At 36.1% G+C, this 24,022-nt stretch overlaps 1 protein-coding gene across 2 annotated transcripts in view; it reads left to right on the top strand.

The window, feature by feature from the left end:
* Positions 1-24,022, top strand: part of EPS15 (epidermal growth factor receptor pathway substrate 15) — a 113,020-nt gene continuing 88,998 nt past the window's right edge. Inside the window, exons 1-3 of one of the 2 annotated variants that reach the window (XM_090269440.1) lie at positions 1-121; positions 19,743-19,784; positions 23,419-23,508. In XM_090269440.1, the coding sequence (XP_090125566.1) occupies positions 89-121; positions 19,743-19,784; positions 23,419-23,508 (165 nt within the window). In that variant the 5' untranslated portion in view covers positions 1-88. The remainder of the gene's footprint in view (positions 122-19,742; positions 19,785-23,418; positions 23,509-24,022) is intronic. The other variant, XM_090269439.1, reaches the window with a different exon arrangement.

Below are 24,022 nucleotides of genomic sequence, written 5' to 3'. Positions count from 1 at the left end.
TTGCCTCCGGCCGCTCCCTCCGCCTTCTCCCCGCCCCAGCCCCCGTCCGCCAGTCCTTCCTTCCCCTCCCGTGCATGATGGAAACACCATGGCTGCGGCGGCCCAGCTCTCCCTGACACAGGTAACGCTGCCAGCCCATCCGCTGGGCCGGCTGGCCGGTGTTCCCGACTGGCCCCCTCCCCCACCGCTCTCTACGGTTCACCGACCCGTGCAGTTTCTCTCGGCCCAGGGCGGGGCGGCGGGGAGCCAGAGCGTGTGCGTGTGTGCCAGAGGGAGGGCGCCATCCCAAGCCGGCTGCTCCGCCGAGAACGCCCCGACCCCACCTGGGGTCGGTGGGCGCCACCATCCCCGTCCCACGCGGCGCCCTTTCCTCCCTACCTCTCCGCAGCCCCCTGAGTTAATCGTGCCCCCCGCCCCGCTCAGCTGGTGCCGAGCCCCTCTTCCTTCCACTCCGCTTTCACCCTCGCAAGAAGTTTCCTCCTTCCAGACCAGTCCGTCCCAGATGAGCGCCTGTTGAGCTCCTGCTGATCAGTCTCATCCCGGGTCAGCCCTCAGCCCGGCAAAGCGTTAGCCAAGTTCGAGTCACCTTCCCGAGAGAGAGTTCAAGGCATCTTTCCTCCCTAAACCGGCCTTTTCCCACTGGAGTCCAACGAAAGCCCACCCTACCCCAGGAGTTTCCTCCAGGGTTCTTCTCTATTCCAATAGGTCTCATCCTATCTAAGTACTTACCTTGCTAGCCCTAACCCCAAATTCAGCCTCTTCCCCCGCTTGATCAGGTTTCCTACTGGAGCCGACCCTCGATCAGTCTTTTCCTGCTCAAGTCTGCTTCCATTCCTACCCGGTGGACTTGTATTTAATCGCTGCCCCAGCGGATAACAGGAAAACATCCTTTTACAGGTGTGGAGGTTCCATCTGCCTTGGGGCTGGGAACAGACCCTGGAGATGACTCATCGTGGGGGAATCTTCACCAAAAGCGGTTCTAGGGATCTTTCCCCTTCCCTTTCTCTTTCCTTCAGAACCCTCTCCTTGTGCTTCCCAGAAAACCTTTCAAAACTACTCTGGGACCCTCGTGCCTCCCTCTTTGTAAGAGGAAAGCCAATTACTATCTTCCTGTGCCGTCCAGGAGGTTGAGGCGATGTGCACCTGTCAGTCCTTTCCCACTCCTCTGACCAACACTTAGCCGAGTTTCAACTTCTCAGCCTGTTCTCCCCAGAGCCGGTGGCCAGATACTTCCCGCTCAGGGCCCACCCCAGCCGTCCTGTTTGCCTCCTAGTACCTTGTAGTCTCCTTGGCCTGGATTTGTCAGTACTTACAAGGTTTTAACACTGAGATAGGGTATACATTTTGGGCCAGAGAGTTGGGGTGTTCCACCTAGCACTCTAGGATAGACTGAGTGAAGAATTTTCTCCCCAGGAACCAGGAATCTCGTGTAAACATGTGTCTCTGGTCAAATAACTAGCTTCAGCTTGCAGGAATTACCAGTCTCTTAAGAAAGTCTGTTTATTTCCCAATTTGTTTGGTGTTGCTTATCCTAGTTTGACAAGCAGGTAAAGGGGAAGAATCTTTGGAATGTGGTGATTTAGTCTTGCTGGGGAATCTCTGGAAGGGTTCTCCTGAAACTCAAATTCGAGGAATGGCAACATTGACTTTTGGGTGCTCACTTTTTACGAGTCTAGTTAGTGACTTGCATTAATAAACAAGATCCTGTTGGCAGGCTGTTGCTCTCTGGCTCTGTCGGCCAATTCTGAGCAGGAGTTTTTTCCCTCTTGAAGATTTTGTTCTCTTGAAGATGTCTATAGATTTACTTCTTAGCTGTGCGCCTACTTTTTTCTCTCCCTGAGTGGTACTATGTTTTTAATTTCTATTTACTAGCATTCATTTCTGAAGGTTTTCTTCAGGCACTGTCAGTTTTATAGAGTTAAATAATTAAAAATTGACCGTGTGTATTTTATATATTTAAATATTAACATGTACACAGAGTAAATACAGAATTCTCCTTCAGAGTCTCACATATGAGAGGATGTAGATGGTTCATGTATGTTGACAATTCAAATAAGTCAACTTAGAATATTTTGATTTTAAGATGTAAAAGAGGCAATAAAATATTTCGTAAAGGCACAGGAAAAAGGATCTTCCCAAGTGTTAATATACCCTAAGTGTGTCTCCTTGGTAATCTAAAACTTTGCTGATTCGTGTATTTTGTTTTTTGTTTTAATTTAAATTTTTAACTGTTTGAGGCAATAAACTGAGACAACAATGCAACCTAGTTTCACATTCATTATTAATATGTTTATGTCTACTCTTCCCCCAACACACAGACCCATACACTCACACACACAGACACAGACAGAGGCATACTCAAGAGAAAGAGATCCTCAAGGACAGGGATGTCTTTCATTTCATCTCTTCACCCTCAGTGCCCTTCTAGAAGAATGTGATTAATAACTTTGTTTTGTGTGTGACTGAGAATTCTAAAGGGCTCTATGACAGTTACAAAAATTAAACAGATACTAGAGTTAGTGTCCACCTCTGGTCAGGAGATAATAATGGTTTTGGAGCAGGTTCATTCATTCAAGAAATATTTGTTACCTATTGTGTGCTAGGCACTGTGTTGGGATTGTCTTGTTTACATATATATTTTTTGCCTTTATCAGTTAAGTAAAACTGACAGGAAAATGTGAAAAAAATGTGTTAATTTACTCCTTCCTACCTCTTCCCCTGCCTGCCAATCAACCCTTCAACTCCCCAACCACCAAAATAAATTATACTCCAGCTTCTAGAGAAGATAGACTATTAGAGTAATGAAATGTTAGTTCCAGTCCCAGCTCTGCCAAGCTTAACCCAATGCCATACATTGAGTTAAGTCTCTAGGCCTCAATTTTCTTAACTTTAATATTTATTTGGTGAGTATTTGTTGAGCATTCATTGTGCTAGTAATTAATCTAGGTACTGAGGATATACTAATGAACAAAATAGATAACAATCTTGGAGCTTGGAGATGAAACTCACAACTTATATTTTAGTAGGGGAATTTGGATTAGCTGATCTTAGGACCTTTCCAATTAATATTCTTTTTTATAGATCATATTCTATGATTTGTAGATTTATTGGTGACTTCCCCATGGTACTTAGTGCTGTGTACATTAGTGTTTTCTAATTTTAGTTGTTTTCACTAGACATTTAGTGTTTTTTTTTTTTTTTTTTTCTTGTCAATAAGAAGTGAAATTTGAGAAAGATCTTGTGATTTTTGCTTATGGTGATAGATGACAAAAAAGATATTAATACTGCTCTTCAAAAGTTTTTCCAGTTGCCCATTTCTTCCTCAAGACTTTATCCCTAATAATAACAGTAATTATTAGCTTCCCTTTGCGTGTTAGTATATGTCAGGAATTTTACTTCACTTAATCTAACACTTTACAAATTAAGAAAGTAATTTACATAAATAGTAAGTGGTAGAGCTAAGATTTGAAACAAGATCTGTAGGACTCCAACAAAAGATGTTTATTTCATTATACCCCACTGTGTACTAGATGCTTGGCATATCCAGTGCTCCCTTGTGTTTTTGTTTCTCTTTTTCAGTATAGGCCTTGTTGTCTTAATTAGGTAGTAAACTTGTCTTATGCCTCTGAATCTCCAGTGTCTTTCATGCTCTCTGGACAGTACAATTATGGGTGCATAGTAGTGCTCTTGATGACGATACAGGTTTTATTTTATTGAAATAGACATGATATAAGTATTTTAAATAATGTTCCAGCAGTTGTTTTATGCTGAAGTTTTCTTGTTTTAATTTAGCAAAGATTTTTTTTCTTCAAGAATTAATCCTGAATCCAAGTCTTTAAAAAAAATTATTTATTTATTTATTTACTTATTTTAGAGAAAGGGGAAGGGGTGGGGAGAAAGAGAGGGAGAGAAACATTGGTTGGTTGGTTGCCTGTCACATGTGTCCTGACCTGGGAGTGGGCTGCAACCACAACCCAGGCATGTGTTCTGACCAGAAATTGAACCTGCGACCCTTCACTTTGCTGGCTCATGCTCAACCAACTGAGCCACGCCAGCCAGGTCAAGGATTATTTTTTTCAATAATGAAAAAGTCCTTAGCATGAGGCTTAAAATAATCTTAGTATATGGTCTGAAACAATAAATGCTATAAGAATAATTTTCCTTTTAATGCTTTTTTTTTTTAATTGCAAGAATGATAACAACTGTATTATAGAAAATTTGAAAATTGGAAGGAAAAACCTCCCATAATTTCAGTGTCTGGTATTTATTTTCAACTTTAAAAAATTAAGCAGTTGTGTTAGTAAGTGTATCACCTTAATGGGCTGGTTTAACAATTAATTATGACAGTAAATACAGGGCAAAGTATGTAAATGATAATCCAGTATTCTCAGGAAATATCCTTTCTTGAATGATACTAACTGTTCTCAAAAATGGGTTGGAATGTTCAGCATTTGGGAGGAGTTGTCATAGTTAAAATTAATTAGGAACAGTTGGGTTTGTCCAATAGTGGTCTCCCAGGAATAACCTAAGAGTATTTCTTTGTTTTTACTCTTTGCAGACACATGGTAGAAAAAGATTGAGCATCTTTATTTAGTAACAACTCATAGTTCTAATCTCCTCTCTCAGTAATAGTCTGATTTAGGGCTCAATCTAAGGTGCTGTACCTGCTTTTCAAGGAATTACAAACACATTTTATATATGAGTTTTGGACATAGTAAAATTGGAACTCTGGGAAACCAGAAGCAGGAAAATTGCTTTGAGGGTGTTGAACAGAAAGAGAAAGATAGATAATCTGGTTACTTGGAGAAATAAATGAAAAGTTAATCCAGACAGAGTTCATTAGGCAAGACCATATCCTGGAATTTCATTTTAAAGTGCTTAAACTCTAATCAAGAAGATAAAATATTGTGCCTTCATTAAAAATTAATTTTTAAGAAGCTTATAATAATCTGAGGAATGTAATTTGAATGCTGTATTACAGTAAAGTGGAAACATAATATTTAGACAAATGATCTAACCTAATTAAACATGCATAGAAAAAAGACCCAAGATTTTGTAATAGCATGGGTATAGTCTTTATTTACCTTCTTTTTAGTGGTGAATGTGTACTCCTTCTGTAATCAGCTGATTTACCGTCTCTGTGACAACTTTTTGAAAATTTACTCTTTTAAATTGAAGCCAGTAACTATAGGTAAAGGAAAACACCTGTATTCTAACAGTAAATCTACACTTGCATTTCATTTTAATCATTTTTGGTTTAGAGAAATTAGTCAGAAGAATGATAAAAATAATCGGTTTAGAGAATTCATTCAGAGGACTAATTTATAATTTTGTGTTCTGCTTTATAATTTATAAAGCATTTTATGCTCTTTCATTTGATTTCATAATAACCAAGGAGCTAGGCTATTATTATCATCATTTCAAATTGAAGAATACTTAAATTTTACAGTTAGTAAATAAAAGAGCTAGAATAAACCCATGTTAAAAAAATTCAAACAATACCAGAGAAAGTTGCCTTCCTGTTCTGGGCCCTTAGTCCCCTTACAGGCAGTCTGTCTTGCCAATTTCTTGTATCTATTTCCAGCAACAGTCTATGATATATATGCAAATACATATATATTTATATAGACATATATATACTCTGCATATATTTTTTATTTTTCCTTTGAGTAAGCTGCATATTGTTTTGTGGCTATTATTAAGCTTAATTGATCTATATTCTATACCAACACATACACCTCTCCCTCATTATTTTCAGAACTTCACTTTCCCTTATATGAATATACTATAATTTAACTAACCATCTTAATGATAGATGTTTATGATGTTTCCATTCTTTTGTTACTGCCAACAGTGAACGTTCTTTTCACCTCTGTGCACTTGTGAGTAGGTGCATTAGTTTTAAGTGGGTATAATTTGGGGGCCAAAGAATATTTTTAATTTGAATAGCTATTGCTAATTTGCATTCAGCAACAGTGTTTGTGCCTTTTTCTCCAGTTTCATCAACATAGTATATTATCAAACTTTTGATCATTGTCAGCCTGATATATAAAAATGATATTTGTTAAAAGCTGGCCTCATGTTGTGTGTTTTCCTATCACATAAATGTGAACTTTTTAATATTTTGTATAAAAGTAAGATAGAAGTGAAGAAACTTACCTTTGTGACATAAGTAATGTTTTCATGAATTGGAGGTGCAATTAAAATCTAAAGGTTGTAGCTCTTTTAAAAACTCATTTTTAGCCTTGGCTGGTGTGGCTCAGTGGATTCAGTGCCAGCCTGCAAACCAAAGGATTTCCGGTTCAATTCCCAGTCAGGGCACATGCCTGGGTTGCCAAACAGCTCCCCAGTTGGGGGCATGCGAGAGGCAATCACACATTGCTGTTTCTCTTCCTCTCTTTCTCCCTCCTTTCCCCTCTCTAAAAATAAATAAGTAAAATCTTTAAAAAACAAACAGACTTGTTTTTATGTGGTACAAATATACAGAGGAAAGTCAGCTTCACTTCCTCCCCCTTTAGATTGGGGATTTTGTAATGGAAATTTAATAGTACCGGGAGTTTGCCATCTGAAATAACCAAGCTGCTTATTTCTTGTTACATTTTCAATAAAAATAAGAATTTGGCCAAGAACACTGGGACTAGAACATACTTCTTTGGGTAAACTTCTATATCATAATACTTTGGATATTTTTAGATGATGGTTTTTCAGTCTTGACACTATTGACATTTTGAGCTAGGTAATTATTTGGTGTGGGGAGCTGTATTGTGCATCGTGCGATGCTTTGAACCATCCTTATCCATGAGATGCTAGTAGCATGCTCTCCAGTTGGGACTACCAGAAATATCTCCATACACCGCCAAATGTTTCCTGAGAGACAAAATTCCCCCTAGTTGAAAATCACTGATTTAAATATATACTTTTTAACCTTAGTGATCCATCAAGGAATATATGAAGTAACAGAGGTATGTGCTTTCTTGGGATAGGGATGGGGGAATACTTTGTTTTCATATTTTTACAGTACTCCTTAACCTGCAACGAGCCATGAATGACTAATTGTGCATAGATATTGAGGTTAAAACACTTAAATGGTAAGACAACTGGAAACTGTGAATTTAATTTTATGTGTGATTTATCTGCGCCTTTCTTAGTGGTCTTATTCTAGTTGTGGAACAAATCTGTCTAGTGGGCTAAATATGAATGCAAAAGATCTTGGAAGGATAACATTCTTATGCCACTATTGAGAAGGAAAAAGACTGACATTAAATTCCTGATAAGCAGTAGGTATGTTTAGGTGATTTACATATATTATTTTACTTAATCTCCAGTCTTTCTACAAGTAGGAGTTTATAATCTTCTGTATTACTTACTCCGGGTTGGTTTAAGTGGTAGATTTGAGATTTGAACCCAGGAACATCTATTCTCAAGCTCATTTGCTGTGCCGTGTCCTGTAAACATTCATTGACAATATTTCAAACAAATTTAGGATGAAAATGAACATTCACATATTACATTTCTCTATTGTTAGGTAAAAGTAACAGATTATTAAGAGAGTGGGTTTTGTGTGTGTATGTGGTTTGTGTGCATGTGTGTGCACCTGTGTGAGTGTATGAAAGGACTAGAGGGAGAGAGAGAGAGGTCAATATTGGGATAATAATAACAATAATTATTAATACTTATTGAGCATTTATGATGTGTCAGGCACTTTCAGTAATTCTTACAACCTGATGAACTATTCAGTAATCCTTACAATTTGATAACTGGATCATCCTTATACGTAATTCTTGTTTTGCAAAAAGAGAAGCCTTAGGCACAGAGGTGAAGTAATTTGTTCAAGGTCAGGCTGTGGCTAAGTAGTAGAGCCAGGCTTATAACCCAGGTAGTATAAATGACTCATAAATTGAATGTCTCTATTTTTAAGGACAAAATAGTTCTGATAGAACAAATTTTGGTGCCATTCCTTGGTTATAACTGAACATATGTTCTAGGCTGCAACTTCTTATGTGAAAATTAGTTTATTGCATAGACCACATCCCTAGAAAGTGATTGTTGTACCAAGTTATAGTGCATTGTTTTTTAAAAATGATAGAACATAGATTTACATTTTGCAACCTCTAGGAATCTCTTAACTCATGAAAACCTAAGCCTGTCTAGGTTCATGTACATCATGCCAATATTTACTTTCAAACTGATACTCTCTTGCATATGGTAATTTGGGATTTGGAGATCCTTCCAAATTCTATTGATAAAGACGATACCATATATCAGAGAAAAATTCCCTAAGGAACAAGCTGTTTTGTTAAATAAAACCTAGAACCACTAGGTCTAAGGATTGGATATGAACATTGTTGAGAGGATGAAATGATGGGATATCCTGGGCTTTGCAGTCAGAATGTCTTAGGGTTATTCCTTTATTTGATTTTACTATAACAAATTTCTTAGCCTCTATTTTATTAAATCTGTAAAATGGGGAATAAACCTGTATTTGTTGTGAAGATTATGCATAATATGGGTATAAATGTTTTGGATCAGTTTAAATGGTAGCAGCTATTAATAATAATAACAACTACCACCAGTAGAGAAATACTTTTAATTGGTGGGTTTTAGCTATTTATAGAGCTTTTTTTTTTTTGGTATATTTTATTTATTAAAAAAATAATTTGTTTGTTTATTTTTAGAGAGAGGGGAAAGGAGAAAGAGAGGGAGAGAAACATTGCTGTGTGGTTGCCTCTCACTCGTGCCCCCAACTGGGGACCTGACGTGCAACCTAGTCATGTGCCCTGCCTGGGAATCGAACCAGCAACACTTGGTGCACAGGCCGACGCTCAATCCACTGAGCCACAGCAGCCAGGGGATATTTTATTGATTATGCTATTACTGTTGTACCACTTTTTCCCCTTTTCCTATTTCCACCCAGTACCCTATTTCCCTCCAGCAATCTCCCCCCCTTAGTTCATGTCCATGCATCGTGTGTGTAAGTTCTTTGGCTTCACCCTTTCCTATACTATTCTTAACTTCCCCCTGTCTATTTTGTACCAACCAATTAAGTATTTGCTATGACAGGGCAACCTGCTTCACTGCTTTGTGGCTCTGTATGTGGGGGAGCAGTTGGAGAGAGACAGTGCTGCTGCTTGGCTGCTGGGGGCTTGATGGGCTCTCTCCATGTTTCCAGTCACTTCACCCCCTTCCTGTATGCAACTGGCGCCCTTCTGGCTGTTGCATTGGTGGTGGTTCCCAGTGGAGGTGGGTTTGCGCATGTTCTAGGGCTCTGTGGACCCTTTAAACGGACTCTCCTGAGTGACAGGCAGTCTCTTCCACTGCCCCAACCCCCATTAGTTTTTACAGTCAGAAGTTCTGAGGCTTTATTTTCTCTGTATTGGAACCCTGGGCTGCCTGGCTTGGCCTGGGGCTGGGATCATTTGCTCCCAAGGTATCACTCCTGATTTTTATCAACCACATGTGAATTTTAGACCACCTCTTCTGCTGGCTGCCTCCATCACACTGTGTCCTCTCTACCCCAGTTCCCCAGCTCCATCCTTCCTACCCATCTGGATGAATATGACTTCTTTAAATCCTTCATTGTTGGACTTCCATACAGTTCGATTTTCTGGCAGTTCTGGTATTTTTTTTGTTTTGAGGTTAGTTGTGATCCTTTTTATGGTTGCACAAGGATGCCAAGTGTGTCTACCTATGCCTCCATTGTGACCAGAAGTCCTTAGGGGGCTATTTTCTGTGGTATGTTGCACTTCATTAGAATTTTCATACATAACTGACACTAAGGATTATTGACAACCTCATTCCATATTTTATTGTATAGCTACAACCCAGGTATATTATGTATATACTTAAAAATATGAAACATATATATTAAAGTTTCTTCCATTATTGTTTGTTGATTCTCTTTTATTTCAGGAAATACTTACAGAATGCCTCCTGTGTGTTACCAGTGTGCTAGGCCTTGGAGATACAGAGAGAATAAGACCTAGACTCATGGGCTGAGGTGTCTTTTAGTCTATTAGGGAGATCAACACTGACTCTAGAGTGATAAGTGCTATGATAAAGGATGATAGAAGTAAGGCACTGGAGTGCTGTTGAATATCCTGTGATTATGATGGAACTTTGTAATAAAGCAAGAATTTTTAATCTAGAGTATAGGACATTACAAAAGGATTTAAAGAAGCTGTGATTCTAAAATCTTATGTAAAATATACATGGTATCAAGATTTCTATCCCAGGGATACTGAGAGATGTTTTATTTAGTGGGACGAGCACTAGACTTAGTACAAAACAAAGCTAGATGTGAATTCTTCCTTGGCGACTTGTATTCTCTGGTTAACTATGGCAAGTTACTTAAACTTAACTTTTCCTTATGCGTGATGTATACACATTGTTTGAATATAGGAGATATTTAGTAAATAGAAGTGCTGTTATTAATACTTATATGCTGAACTATTATTTAATTTTTTTTTCATTTAGGAAATTCTTCACTCATTTGATGAGAAAATTTGATGTGCATAAAAATAGCAAGAAAAAGCATGGATTACTACCATCCATCCCATTTTTCAAATTTTAGGTTTTTTATTTTTTAAATGTTTACTTTAAAAAATTTGATTTATTAATTGATTTTAGAGGTAGAGGAAGGGAGAGAGAGGGAGACTGTGTAACAGTGATTTGTTGTTTCACTTATGCATTAATTGGTTGATTCTTAGATATTTTATAGTTTATTAATCAAGCCCTTATTCATACGGATAATTATATATCAATTATATTAATGCTGTTGCAAATAACCTTTGATATAGTGTTCACTGAATTCATTTTTGTAGTTATATATGGTAGTACATGACTGAGTTGCTTTTTAATGATATTTTTGAGTTTTGAAAACTTGAAAGATTTTTGTATAGTTTATGTTTAAAAGATCTTGAATGGCAAAGCAGACAGCAGTAATTTTCTCAGGAGCAATAATGTCTAAAATACTGTTGTGAAGGAACTAAGTTGAGCATGTTTAATTTGGCTGCGAAGGCCATTTATAATTTGTAAAGTTCACTTAATGTAGGAAATTGGCATTAAAAGTTGAGAGCTTAAAGAAGATTGGATCATTTCAGTTTGCCTCCAGTTTTCATCCTTTGCTGGCTGGACTGCATTCATTCTTAGTCTGTTCTTACATTCTGTTCTGTGTTTTGTTTTGTTTTGTTTTCTGGCACAGGGCTTTGTAAGATTTGGGGGGTCAATTCTGGACCATCTGGCTCTTTAGAACAGTTCAAAAATTGAACTGTATTGACTGTACTTTGAACCACACTTGCTTGAAATGTAATGATTTGTTTCTGTGCTTGGCAGATTTTTTCTTTTATACCCTCACCGCTCTTTACTACTAATTTCTTCCAGAAATTTTACCAGTACCAGGGTTTTTAGATTAAGGCGGGCAAGACTTTTTCCTATAACCTCACCAGAAAAACCCTTACAATGAAAACTTCACTAAGTATTTTATTCTTAAAAATAGTGTATAAGTGACACGACTTGTATACTTATACATGTTTAATAAATGTTTTAAATATTTAAAACTGGAATATTTTAGGTACTAATTATAGTTTTTATCTCGAGGCTAGGAAAGGAAAAGCATATTCTGCAAATTGTAAACTTACTGAGTTAATTCTAGTACTAGTTTAAAAATACTCCATGTGTCAAAATTAATGATTATTTTTGAACTATGCTTGCATTTAGAAATTTGAGCCATCAAGTAATTTTAAGAAGTACTAGAGGTACTGAAGTTATAAAATGTTTAAAAATTGTTTTGGTGTTAAGAGACTTACTTTGAACTTCCTGCCCTGTTGTTCCTCTAAACATTTTTTGAAAATTAATTAAATTTTTCAGAGTATGTTTATTAAAGCTAGGGACAGTGAAACAAGGGCGGCTTAGAGAGAAGAAGCAACAGGAGAGAGCCTCGGTGGGGCTGCTTTGGCTCCGTAGAAATATTATAGGGAAGGAGTGAGCCTTGGCGGGGCTGCTTTGGCTCACTGGGAAATCAGAGAAGATGGAGGCTTTGGAGACAAGTTCAGGGAATTAGCCCAGGAGGACCTGCTGCTGCGCATTGCTCCCTGGTTGCAGGCCTCCTGGGGTCCCTTAGGGTTAAGGAGATGCACACCTTGGGGGGAAGAAGAGAGGGGAAGGAAAGTCCTAGGAGGGAGAGTGTGCACAATTAAACTTTTTGAACAGCTTTATTGACATGTAATCCACATATAATATAATTTTTCCATTTAAAATTTACAGTTCAGTGATCTATTCATAGATGTGTACAATCATCAGCATAGTCAGTTTCAGAGCATTTTTATCACCTCAAAACGAACCTTTTTTTCCCGCTTATATATGTATCTTTAATTTTGTTCAACAATGTCTTGTGATGTTTAGAGTATAAGTTTTATACTTTTGTTAAACTTATTCTTAAGGTTTAAAAAAATTTATTCTTAAGCTGTTTGAATGGAATTGATTTAATTTCATTTTCATATTCACTGCAAGTATATAACAATACAATTAATGTTTGTATATTGACTTTGTATCCTGCAACTTCGCTGAACTCATTTATTAGTTCTAAATGTAGGAAAAAAGTGTCCAAAGTAGACACTTGTTCCTGATCTTTGGGGAAAAACATGCATATATTTTCAGTACTTTGAAGGTGTCTAGTTCAGTCGTTGATGTTCAGGAAACCTAGTGTTTGAAAGAGATTTAATTCACATTATGGTTATGTAGCTCAGGGGTTCTTGGCATGGTTTTAGAAATGTAAATTATTAGACCTCTCTGCAGTCCTACTCTGAATCAGAATTGGAAACTTGGGAGTGGGGTGGATTTACCTGGCCATTTGCTTGTAAATGTAGTTCCTATCTTTAAGAAACTAATGCTACTAATGAGTAACACATACAGGGTTTTAAATATATGAAGCATGTCATATTCACAAAGACTGGTTATAGTCGGTATTTCCTTCCTTCCTTCCTTCCTTCCTTCCTTCCTTCTTTCCTTCCTTCCAACATATATGTCAAAACAACTCAGAGATGTTGTCAATTTTCAGTGCTTTTGGGTAGTGGTTAAAAGAGTGAGCCCTGGCATTGTACTGTGTGGCTTGGAATCTAGTTCTACCATTTGTTTACTAGCTGTGTGAATTGGGGCATTTATTTAACATGTGTTTCAGATTTTTCATATGTAGAATGTGAATAAGAGTATACTTTATAGAGTTGTGATAATTAGATGAGGTAATATAAGTCAAGTGCTGAGAATAGTGTCTGGCCCATAAGTATGTCCTTAGTAAATATAAATATTTGCTATTATAATTATTGACCAAGAACACCCAGCATTGCCCATTTCTCATACCTTTTTTTGTATCTATTTCTTGCTGTGCCGAATTTCTCTTCCTCTCCTTTGATTCATTCACTTTACAAATATAGAGCATGTAGTATCTCCAAAGTATTTGTATCCATACTGTTAATACATAGTGAGCAAGACAAGTCACTGTCCCCCTGGGTTAATATTGTGAGTGAGGGAGACCAACAGAAACAAACAGAACAAGCAGATATAAATGTCAGATAGTGCTAAGAGCTAGGAAGAACAATGAAGCAGGATAAGGGAAGAGGATGCCATAATTCAGACCTGGCTTTTCCTCTTCTGTCCCCCTCAGCTATCTCTGACACCGTAGCACCTGTATTTGCTCCCTCTCGTTGCACTTATCACAGTGGTTTGTTATTGGCTGTTTTCCCTCTATACTCAGATCTCAATGTCAGAGACTGTAGTTTCTTACTTATTTTAGTATTCTCAGTATCTCAGCATACAGCTGTCCAGTGGTAGTCCCCCTTATCCACAGGGGATATGTTCCAGTACACCCAGTGGGTGCCTGAAATCACAGATTGTACTGAACCTTATATAGAGCAGTTATAACATTATAATATAATGAGTTATGTGTATGTGGTCTCTCTCCCTAAATATTTTATTGCACATATAATGTGGGTATGCTGCACAAAGGGATGACTCACGTTCCAGGCAGGCTGAAGCAGGATAGGGCAAGAGTTCATTACTCTACTTGGAATAGCACACAATTTAAAACTTGTGAGTTTTTTATTTCTGGAATTTTCTATTTAATATTTTTGAATAGGTATTTGACTTTTGGTAACTAAAACTGTGAAATGAAACTGTGAAAAATGAAACCATGGATAATGGGGGACTGCTGTACAATAAATGTCTAAATGAGTGAGTAATAAATGAACAAGCAAGTTTTTTAACTTTATATTTCCTCAGTGTATTTCTCGCTGTACTTTGTTTCTGCCTGGTAATAATGATAATAAGTACAATTTATTTGAATACTTTCTTGCTTGCCTATCAGTCAGCTTAATGAACCAAGTACATTTTTGTATTTAATTGTTGTATTATAATTTTTTCTTTCTTTTTTCTGCCTTAAGACTAAGTTCCAGGAGGTCAAAGAAGTTATCCTATTTGTTCATCTCCATGTAAGGAGTGACTAGCACAGTAACACATAGTGGATCAGCAGTTGTTTGAATAAATGAGTGATATGTTTGTATGTTAATATATTGAGTCTTATATGGAATCACATAGATTATATACGTAGTATAAAGTGTATTTGCATAATATTTCAATAGACCCTGAACTAGGAAGCAAAATTGCTCATTTTAAGTATTCTTAGTCATACTAGCTACTTTCCCTCATCAACACATTATCAAGTTTAATGTTCATGTACATACTCCAGCCAGAGTTATTGTATTTTCTCAACTCTAAATCGAAACATGGTGGTCCAATAATTATACAGAATACTGAAATTCAGACTGGTTGAGTATTATCCCTGTACCCATGCACCAAAATTATACCCTCCTCCAATTTCATAGTAGAAAGTCTTGTTTCTAGTTCCTTCTGGGTAGATGTTAAGCAATTACAATTTCTGGTCTAAATAATTATCTGCAGGGTCTGCATGAGTTATCAGTAGACAACCCCCAGAACAACTTCCGCGTTCTAAAACAGGAGTAGGCCAAATGACTAATTGGTGGAGTATGTATGGCCCACAGTAACACACTGATAGTATTTTACTAAACTGAAGATTAAAAAGCAGCAGGACTTTTTTTCACATTACAGTATAGGTAAACTGACAGTATTTTTCCAGTAAGAGTTTCTGTCATTTGGCTGAAAAAGGATGCTTTCTATTTCCTGGCTTTTGCATTATTTCCAGGAAAAGATAAACTTGAAAGAATGGTTCATATGAAAATCGATCAATTTAATATGCTGCATGAATAGGATTTCAAATTTTTGGAGTTCTATATTTTTCCCCAAATTGAAAATAGCTTTATTGTTTAATTTTACTTATAGAAAAAAGTAGGGTATGCTTATTATAAAAACATTTTTGGAGAATACAGAGTAGTGTAAAGAATTTAAAAATCATCATAATCCCATTATCCAGATGTAATCACTGTTACCGTTTTAGCTAAACCATTCAAATTTTTTTCTGTGCATCATTATGTGTATTGTGTATTTTTTTAACTCTAAAATTGTTATATTTCAGTTAAAAAGCCAATTTTACTGAGACACACCAAAAACACTTTGGTCATCTTGCTTGATGAGTGAATTGGCAATTTGAGTGGCTTTTTCCATTCTCACTTAGCTGTATCGTATAAGTAGGGTAATCAGCACAAGGTGTACTTTAGAACACTTAAGTAAGCTCATGCCTTCTCAAATGTGTTTATGTAGTAACCCAATGAGTTTGTAATGTGATGATTAATAAGGTACAGTTTGGGGTCAGGAGTCCTTACTATGTATGAGTTTTTCTTTTTTTCTGGGCACTGAAAATTCAACAGAATTGTCTTTAAAAATTAAGTCTTCATTGCTGAGGGAACATATATCATTTACTTTTTCCAGCAAATTATTTATACCCCTGCCTGTAAACAGGATGAATATATAATTTTCATTCAAGTTGGGTCATTTTTGAGAATGAAAGGGACACACTATATTTTCAGTTCTGTAAGTTTTTAATATATTTATTTTTTGGCCACCAAAATGGTTTTATTACACTGGTAGATCAGTAAAACAGTTCTATTCAAAGTCTGTTTTCAAAAATAAAAATTTCTAAAACATTTGTTTAATATTATGACAAAATAAAGTCTTCACATTGATTATCAGAATATTAAAAAACATAAACAATAATTATTCTTGGTAATCAGATTTGATTTTTAAATCTTAGCCAAAGCTATCTTTCATACTTTTTGAACAATGTAATTATTTTCTAATATAGTTTAACTAGTTTTCATTTTTTCATAGAACTGCCTGCAGTATTTTTCAGAGTTACATTTTACATTTTGTGATTGTTGACCCTTATAGTTGACCCTTCTCTGTAACCAGTAATATTTTAAATTGCCAGTATATTTTCTGTATACGTTCTGATGTACCTGGTTAGTTCAAGAAAATTTTTGCTAAATGGAGAATATTCTTAATTCTATTTTTTCTTATTGAAAACTATACATTTATCAGCTCCAATATTTTCACAATCAGTGTCTTTTTGCCTCTACTAAAGGTACTCTTTTTGACAAATATTTTTATAAGACAAATCTTGTCATTAAATATAGATGCTACAGAATTGTAGGTTTTCTGTAATTTAATTTAATTCCAGTACAGAATATAAATTTTTTCAGTTAAAAATAGGAATACTTTTTTGTGGGACTCCTACAATTCATTACAAAGTATAATTATAGAATTTCAAGATTAAGTCTTGTATAGTATTTGAGTTCTCATCAGTTCTTCCCTTGCTTTTGAGGGATATAAATACTGTGTATAATAATTTGTATTTGCTAAAAGCTTCAAAGCTAAAGTTTTTGGGGAGCTTTAATCATTGAACTTTACTCTTTGATTAAAGATTTCCAACTAATTTTGAACAAAATGCAAATTGTTTTCAAGAAGATTCAATAGTGAGACACTTAGGTTGAATTTATAAAGTCAGTTTTCAAAGATTCCAGTCTTTAAAATCTGATGATAGGTTGCAAGCAGAGTACACATATTGCCGTGTTGAAATGTTTTGTTTTTATTCAGTAGTATTTTTATCCTTAAAAAATTTTAACTGTGAATATATGAAAACATTTGTAAATTTTGACAGTTGCAGCTAACTCATAACAGTTATGTCCTAGAACTCCAGTTTAAATAGAAATAGCTTCAAAAGTTTTATGCAAATGGTCTCTTTATTCATTTTCTACAGAGATGGAAGTTTAGTTCTTAATTTTGTATTAAATATACAGTTTCTTCATTTTAGCTCATTGCAACTGAAAGGGCTTATTGGATACTAAAAATGATTGCGAAACAATGAAATAAACAGTTACAGATTTATACTCTGCAATAAATGACAAAACCACCTCAAGAGTTTTTAGACTTGACTCCTCCCACTTAACCTAGAATTCTCCACTGACTTAGCCAGCTGGTTGCCTGGTGCATCTTGCAGGTCATTGCACATGTCACTGTACTGACTGGCACACCAAATAGCCAGCAGGAGCACCAGTGCCAAATACTTTTTCCACTGTCTCGAAAGGCTATAAGGAGTTAGCTGTCCATGGTTGCGTGCATCTGAGGATACTTCTCACTGAGTCTTCTGCATGGTGTAACTAACACCTAAAAGAAAGTGTTAGTTATGCTGTATCAGTAAAGAATCAGGAAAAGAAAGATGGAATTATCACTAGTTCTCTTCCAGATTTCATCACTTATTCAAGTGATAAAAGCACTACTTAACGCAGTATTAGCTGATGCCTTGGCCAGAAGCTAGGTGTATACTGTTAGAGGTATACTGAATCCATCTTAGTTTGTTTTAATGGAGCAATTAATAATAAGAGTTCATTCAAGAAAATGAGAAGAAATCTGAGGCATGGGAACCTGGATGGGATGCTGAGACAGCAGGTTGTAAATCAGGGCATATGGGAAGCAGCATGGTATTGTGAAAGAGTTGGGAGTGGGACTGCATTTAAGTCCAGTCTCTGCCATTTAAAAGCTTGGACAAGTAACCTCTCTGAGACTAGGTATATTAGGGTTCCCCAGAGAAACAGAACCAATAGGGGACACACATACATACTGATTAATTTTAAGGAATTGGCTTGTGTGTGGAAGCTGGCAAGTCCTAAATCTGAAGGGCAGGCCAGCAAGCTGGGGACCCAAGGAAGAGTTCATGTTGCAGCTAAGTCTGAAGGCATTCTGGAGACAGAATTCCTTCTTTCTCAGGGAACCCCATTCTTTCCTCTTAAAGCCTTCAACTGATTGGATGATGCCCACCCACATTACGGAGAGTAATTTGCGTTACTCAGAGTCTTCTAATTTAAATACTAATCACATCTAAAAAAATACCTTTACAGTAACATCTAGACTGGTGTTTGACCAAACAACTGAGTACCGTAGCCTGGCACATGTAATTGGACTTCATGCTAGGTTTTCTCATTTGTGAAGTGGGATAGTAATATGTGGCACACAAGAATTAAGAGTCGAACTATTTATAAAGCACTTAGCAGAATGTGTTCTCCAAGTAGGCACTCAGTGAATGTTGGTTTCTTAATCCAGTCTTGTATCCATTAAGACTATAGGCCCAACCTTGATGCTTGAAGATATTTTCCCTGTTTTATGTATGTATTTCTAACTAAGCTCCTGCGCCCTCATCTATTTAATAAGTCCTATCAAATCTATCTTAAAAACTTTTTCTCAAAGCATGTCCTTCTTTTCTACTCTTACCAGTGTTCAGATTCTTTACTGGGCCATTAAATTTATTTCCTAAGTAGCACTCCACTTTCTAGTCTACTTTTCTTCTTCACAAATAATCACCTAGAACTAATACTAAGTTCATAGCTCTGGAATTTGTCCCCTTTTTCCATCCTCATTTTCTTTACTTTTACCAGGTAGATGAAGACCTTCATAAGTTGCCTTATACAAAACTTCAAAATCTTATCTTCACATCGTATCACCATTCAGAACTCCTAGTGATTCTTTTCAACATAATTGAGCTTTCTGTTGCATGCTTGCCTTGTGCATGCTGTTACTTGTGTAGAGATCATCCTCTCTTTCCACTCATACTTCAAATTGCTGCATGATTGATATCACCCCCATGAAGCTGTCCTAAACTCCCTTCCTGGTTCCAGAACAGTCTTACACATTCATGTACGGGTGAACCTGAGCCTTCAAACATTCATTCTCCTAAACTGTTTTTCAGATGAGGTGATAAGTCTGTTCATCAGCTGACCAGGAAACCCTTTGAACTGTGTTATAAACTGAATGGCACTTCCTGCCTATAAGCATTTCAGATCTGATGATAGTACCATCCATTTGTGTATTCATTTTATTATTTTATTGAGGTGGTTTTGAATTGTATTCATGGGTACTTTGGGCACTTGGGTAGCGGTTAACTGCTTAAGGCTTTCGGTCTTTCAACTGTCTTTAACTAGCATTTCATCCCTAATTTGTTATATGTTGGGTTTTGAATAAAATTTTGCATGAGGAAAAGAGTTCTGATGTCAAGAGTAATTTTAAAGTTCGTGTTTAATTTATTATACTTGATTCTTGGTAATCTGTTGTGGCTGCCTTTATTCATTCTCATTTCCCCGCCCAAAAGAAACAAAACCCAGTTTTTTGAAATAAAGGATATTTTAATCCTATTTGTCTTTATTTTTCAAATATCTACTGAATGAATGCAAATATATTAATAGAAGTTACTGAATAACATTTAATTTCTAATTATTTATTTATTTTAGTTATCAAGTGGGAACCCTGTGTATGAAAAATACTATAGACAGGTAAGATTTTTGTTTGTCTTCCTAGATTGAACATAAAATATATTTTCAACCTTGATTGTATATATGCAGATTACCAGTCAGCTGAATAAATTTAACATGTCTTAGTTTTCAATTTTTTGTACTTTAGCCTCCTGCTTTGAGTACTTAATACTTTTGATAAGCTCTTAGAAAATGAAGGAAAGATAATTAAACCCAAACACTTAATTTTCTCAAATATTTATGTATCTTAAAAATCATATAACATTAGATGTATTCATCCAGAAACAAATATCCAAGTTAATTTGTAAGCCAAATGGAAATGACTTTTAGTTGTTTCTAAGACTTATTAAATTTTAATATTTATAAAGTTAAAACTATGACTCATATACATGTAAAATGGACATGTGTCAAGGATTTTATTAAACTCATTTATTATTGGGAGAACTAGTAAGACGTAAAAATGAGAATGAGTTATAGAGATTTATATTCTATAGACAAAATTCTCATTTCATTGGTATAGACAGGAGTCATTTGCATTTTTGTCATTTTTCTATAACTTATTCACTGTCTTTACAGAGTATAAAATAGCCTACTTGATCGAAAGTCAGTCACGAGTGCGTACCATAGGTTAGATAATCTCCTGAGAGTGTAGACAATTTCATTTGCCCATTTCTAAATATTGGATAGTTTTTCCTAATATCTCACCTTGTGATTCTGATCACAAAAAAGGCTGGTCTCATTATATTTGACCTGGCTATATACATAGTGTGTCTTGCAAATCTAGAGCCATACATTCACTATTTAACAAATTCTATGACCAGAAAATTAATTTCTGCCTAAAATGTTTAAAGTATCTCAGATTGTATTTTATAAAGGCTCTTTATTTGTTCCTGTATTTTGAGGCTAGAATCTAAACCTTAGAAATTCTCCCTGCATATTTCACCTGCAGCACATATAAGTTTGAGTGAATAGATCTCATTTTGAGTTTTCCCAGGTCTGCTAAGGATCTTAGTCTGCCAAATGACCTTGCTTTAACTGTCTGAGAGACTGGGACCTTATAAACCAAGTTGCAACCAGTTTTCTCCTGTGGGCTAGTTCTTTTTCCTTAATAGTGGCTTGTTCTATCTAAATAAAATATAATAATTCTCAAGTATGATCTTGTTTTCCACAATTTTCTCAATTATATCCTGATAAAAAAGGAAACAAAATTTTTATTTATATAATAATTACAATATCGCCATAAAACTAGGACATTAAGTTAAAGGATTTGATTTTGAATTCTAAAGAGTCAGGGAGAATCAGATACTATTGAAAACTATTTCATTCACTTTACAAACACAGAGCCTACTAAATTGAGGATTAGATATAGTATAAGAAGAAAAACAAAGTCTTTTTCACTTATCTATTACAAAATAGAATATTAAAAATACCAACAATATTTCAAGTAATAACCATAATTACATTTTCCCATAGTTCATTCAGTCCTGTATAATTCTTGTTTTGCATCTTGGGTCAGGAGTCTCCTTTCATAAAATATGAGGTCTTTCCAGAAAGTATCCAGCCATGTAATATGAAAAATAGAGACATTTATTGAAGATACAAGATACAGGAAACATTATACACAGGACAATGATGCCTCAGTCCCCTTCAAAGTAGGCATCTTGGAACTTCACACAGTCCTCCCAATTGCCATCACCTATTCTGTCATATTTTCCTAAATCTCATCAACAGTTGTGAAATCTCTTCCCTTTCAAAGGTGATTTTACTTTTGAGAAAAACCAGAAGTCACAGGGCACCAAATCTGTGCTGTAGATGGGCTGAGTCACCTGGGTGATTTGATATTTTGCCAAAACCCTCTGCACTAATGATGCATGAGTAGGTGTGTTGTCGTAATGAAGCTGCCAATCACCATTTGCCCATAGCAGCGGCCTTCTGAATCATCCAAATAGTTTCTGTGGAGGAATGTTGAAGCTTAATGCAAAATTTGTTGCAGATTCGTTGCTCTACTCATTTGGTCATTTTGAATGCAATGGCCACACACTACACATGCTCACTTAATGGCATCTACCACCCCCACTGACTAGTACAGTGAAGTCCTCATTGTTGAAGCATGCGCATTCCAGCCCACTCCCCTTGGCTGCCAGATTACATTGATATCGCACAAACCTCATTATGTTAACATTGGCTGGACTTTTTCTGGACAGATCTCTATGTCTGGACTGCAAAGAGTCTTGGAAATTCTGACAGTTCCCCATACGGTCTGAAAGTTGTTTAAGTGCTGTCAGCTCAAAAGTCTGTACCCAAAAGTCTGTATTTTGAAGTGTTAACAATTCAGAGTTCAGGATATAGTCATTTAGATGAGGCTCTTGAGATTGTTGAAGACATAATTGTCACAGGTAGCTTATAGCAGAGCTTTTAGACAAGCATCAGAGTACAATAGAAACTGCCTGTAGATGACAATGACTAAATGGCTGTGCTTAATTTATTTTAGTAACCAAAAGAATGGAAGACAGTAAAATTCTCAATTGAAATATAGTGTATAATATAAGTATTTCATAAGAGTTTCAATAATGTTTCCCCTGAGTGCCTCTATATTTAGACATTGCTGGGGTAGGTGTTCTTTTTTTCCCCTACCCTGGTCAGGAAGTGGGGAAAGAAAAGGAGTTATGGAAAAGTCTAGAGGCAGATTTCCCAACCCTTTTTCTACTTCCCTGTTACCCCAATTTTGGATTGGGCAATTCTTCCTTTTTTGCTGAGTGCCAGATTTACTAGCACTTGAAAGAAAGGATTTGTCTTCTGCTTCTTGGATGGGATTGGTTTGTCTGGAATGTTTTGTATGTGTTTACAACAAACTTAAGCCTTTTAACTAACTTGGAAAAAGAGCTAGCTCACAAATATCCCAGTGTCATGTTATCTTTCCCATAACTGAAATTTTTTCACTTTTACAAATAGAACTTTAGGAAATCTTTACAGAAGTGATTGGTTTTTCTTTTTCTTTTCTGTTTTTTTTTTTTTTTGAACTGTTTTTTTCTGTTCTTGGTGACCTCATTCTATCTTAAAGGGAAGTCCCTCTCAGTTAAAATGATGTGTTACCCTTAATGTGCTTTAGGAGCTTAACAATTTTTAAAATGTTTTAATTTTATTATGAAATCACTGCTGGTTTTAAAGCTGCTTTGATTTTTTTTTTTTTTAAATAAAGTGTTGCAGTTTCTGACAGTAAGTGTAAAAGCAGAAGTTAATGATTTAAAGGTGCTGAAAAAACAGATCACATATGCAGCTTTTCTCATTTGTCAGAGACCTCTCCAGGCAATGCTGCCCTTTCCCTCCTATTGCCATTTAAGTTTATTGGAATTTAAAAGGCAACTACAAAAGACCTGGAGTCCGGGGATAATGTGTTAATGTTATGACTCCACTAATTTGCTCTGTTTCCTCTGAGCTTCAGGTCTGTCATTTGTATAATGGACCCGATGAAAAACACTTTGTAAAATGCCAGTGCTGTCTAGAGGGTACTCTACTTAGATGGCTATCTATATTCCTAGGCCTTGGTTTAGTTAAAGGATTCCCACTCCCTTTTTGAAAAAGCCAGTTCCCCGTCATAGCAAGGAAGGCAAATAATTTTGTGTTTGTTGTCAGCTTACTGTTCGTATTTTTACAGGTTGATACTGGCAATACTGGAAGGGTATTGGCTTCTGATGCTGCTGTTTTCCTGAAAAAATCAGGGCTTCCAGACTTGATACTTGGAAAGGTACTATTTGTTCATTATAACTAGATTATAATGAATATTTAGTAATGTAGATAAATAGGATGCAAATTCAGAAACATACCATTGAGAAACTTAGAAGTTAGAACTGAGTAATAGCGGCAGTTACAGTAATGCAGTGAAGGGGATTTGAAAAGTAAGGTGTTTTTCAGATGGTTAGAAAACAAATTATATTTTAGTAGGATGAAATGAGGAAGTAATAGTACATTCGGGTATTGTGGGGAGAAACGGTGCAGACTGGGAGCCTTGCCACCCACGCAGAGTTGGCTCTATCTCTACTTCCCCTATTATAACCGTCTCTAACTGCACTTTATATGTGGTGAATAGAGTGGGGGATGAGAGGCTTAAGAAAAAGCACAAAAAAATGGAAAGTCCCTCTGCTGGCTTGATCTCCTGGTGAATCCTTATACATGATATGGATTCAAAAATCTTAAAATTTTTCATTAATAATTTAATTATTCACAAATAAACATTAACTATTTCAACTTGCCCATAAGAA

This window comes from Furipterus horrens, unplaced genomic scaffold (assembly GCF_987537825.1).
Source record: "Furipterus horrens unplaced genomic scaffold, mFurHor1.1.pri manual_scaffold_3, whole genome shotgun sequence".
Lineage (NCBI taxonomy): Eukaryota > Metazoa > Chordata > Mammalia > Chiroptera > Furipteridae > Furipterus > Furipterus horrens.
Note: the sequence above shows the minus strand (reverse complement) of the source record. Positions and strands in the feature narration are given on the sequence as shown.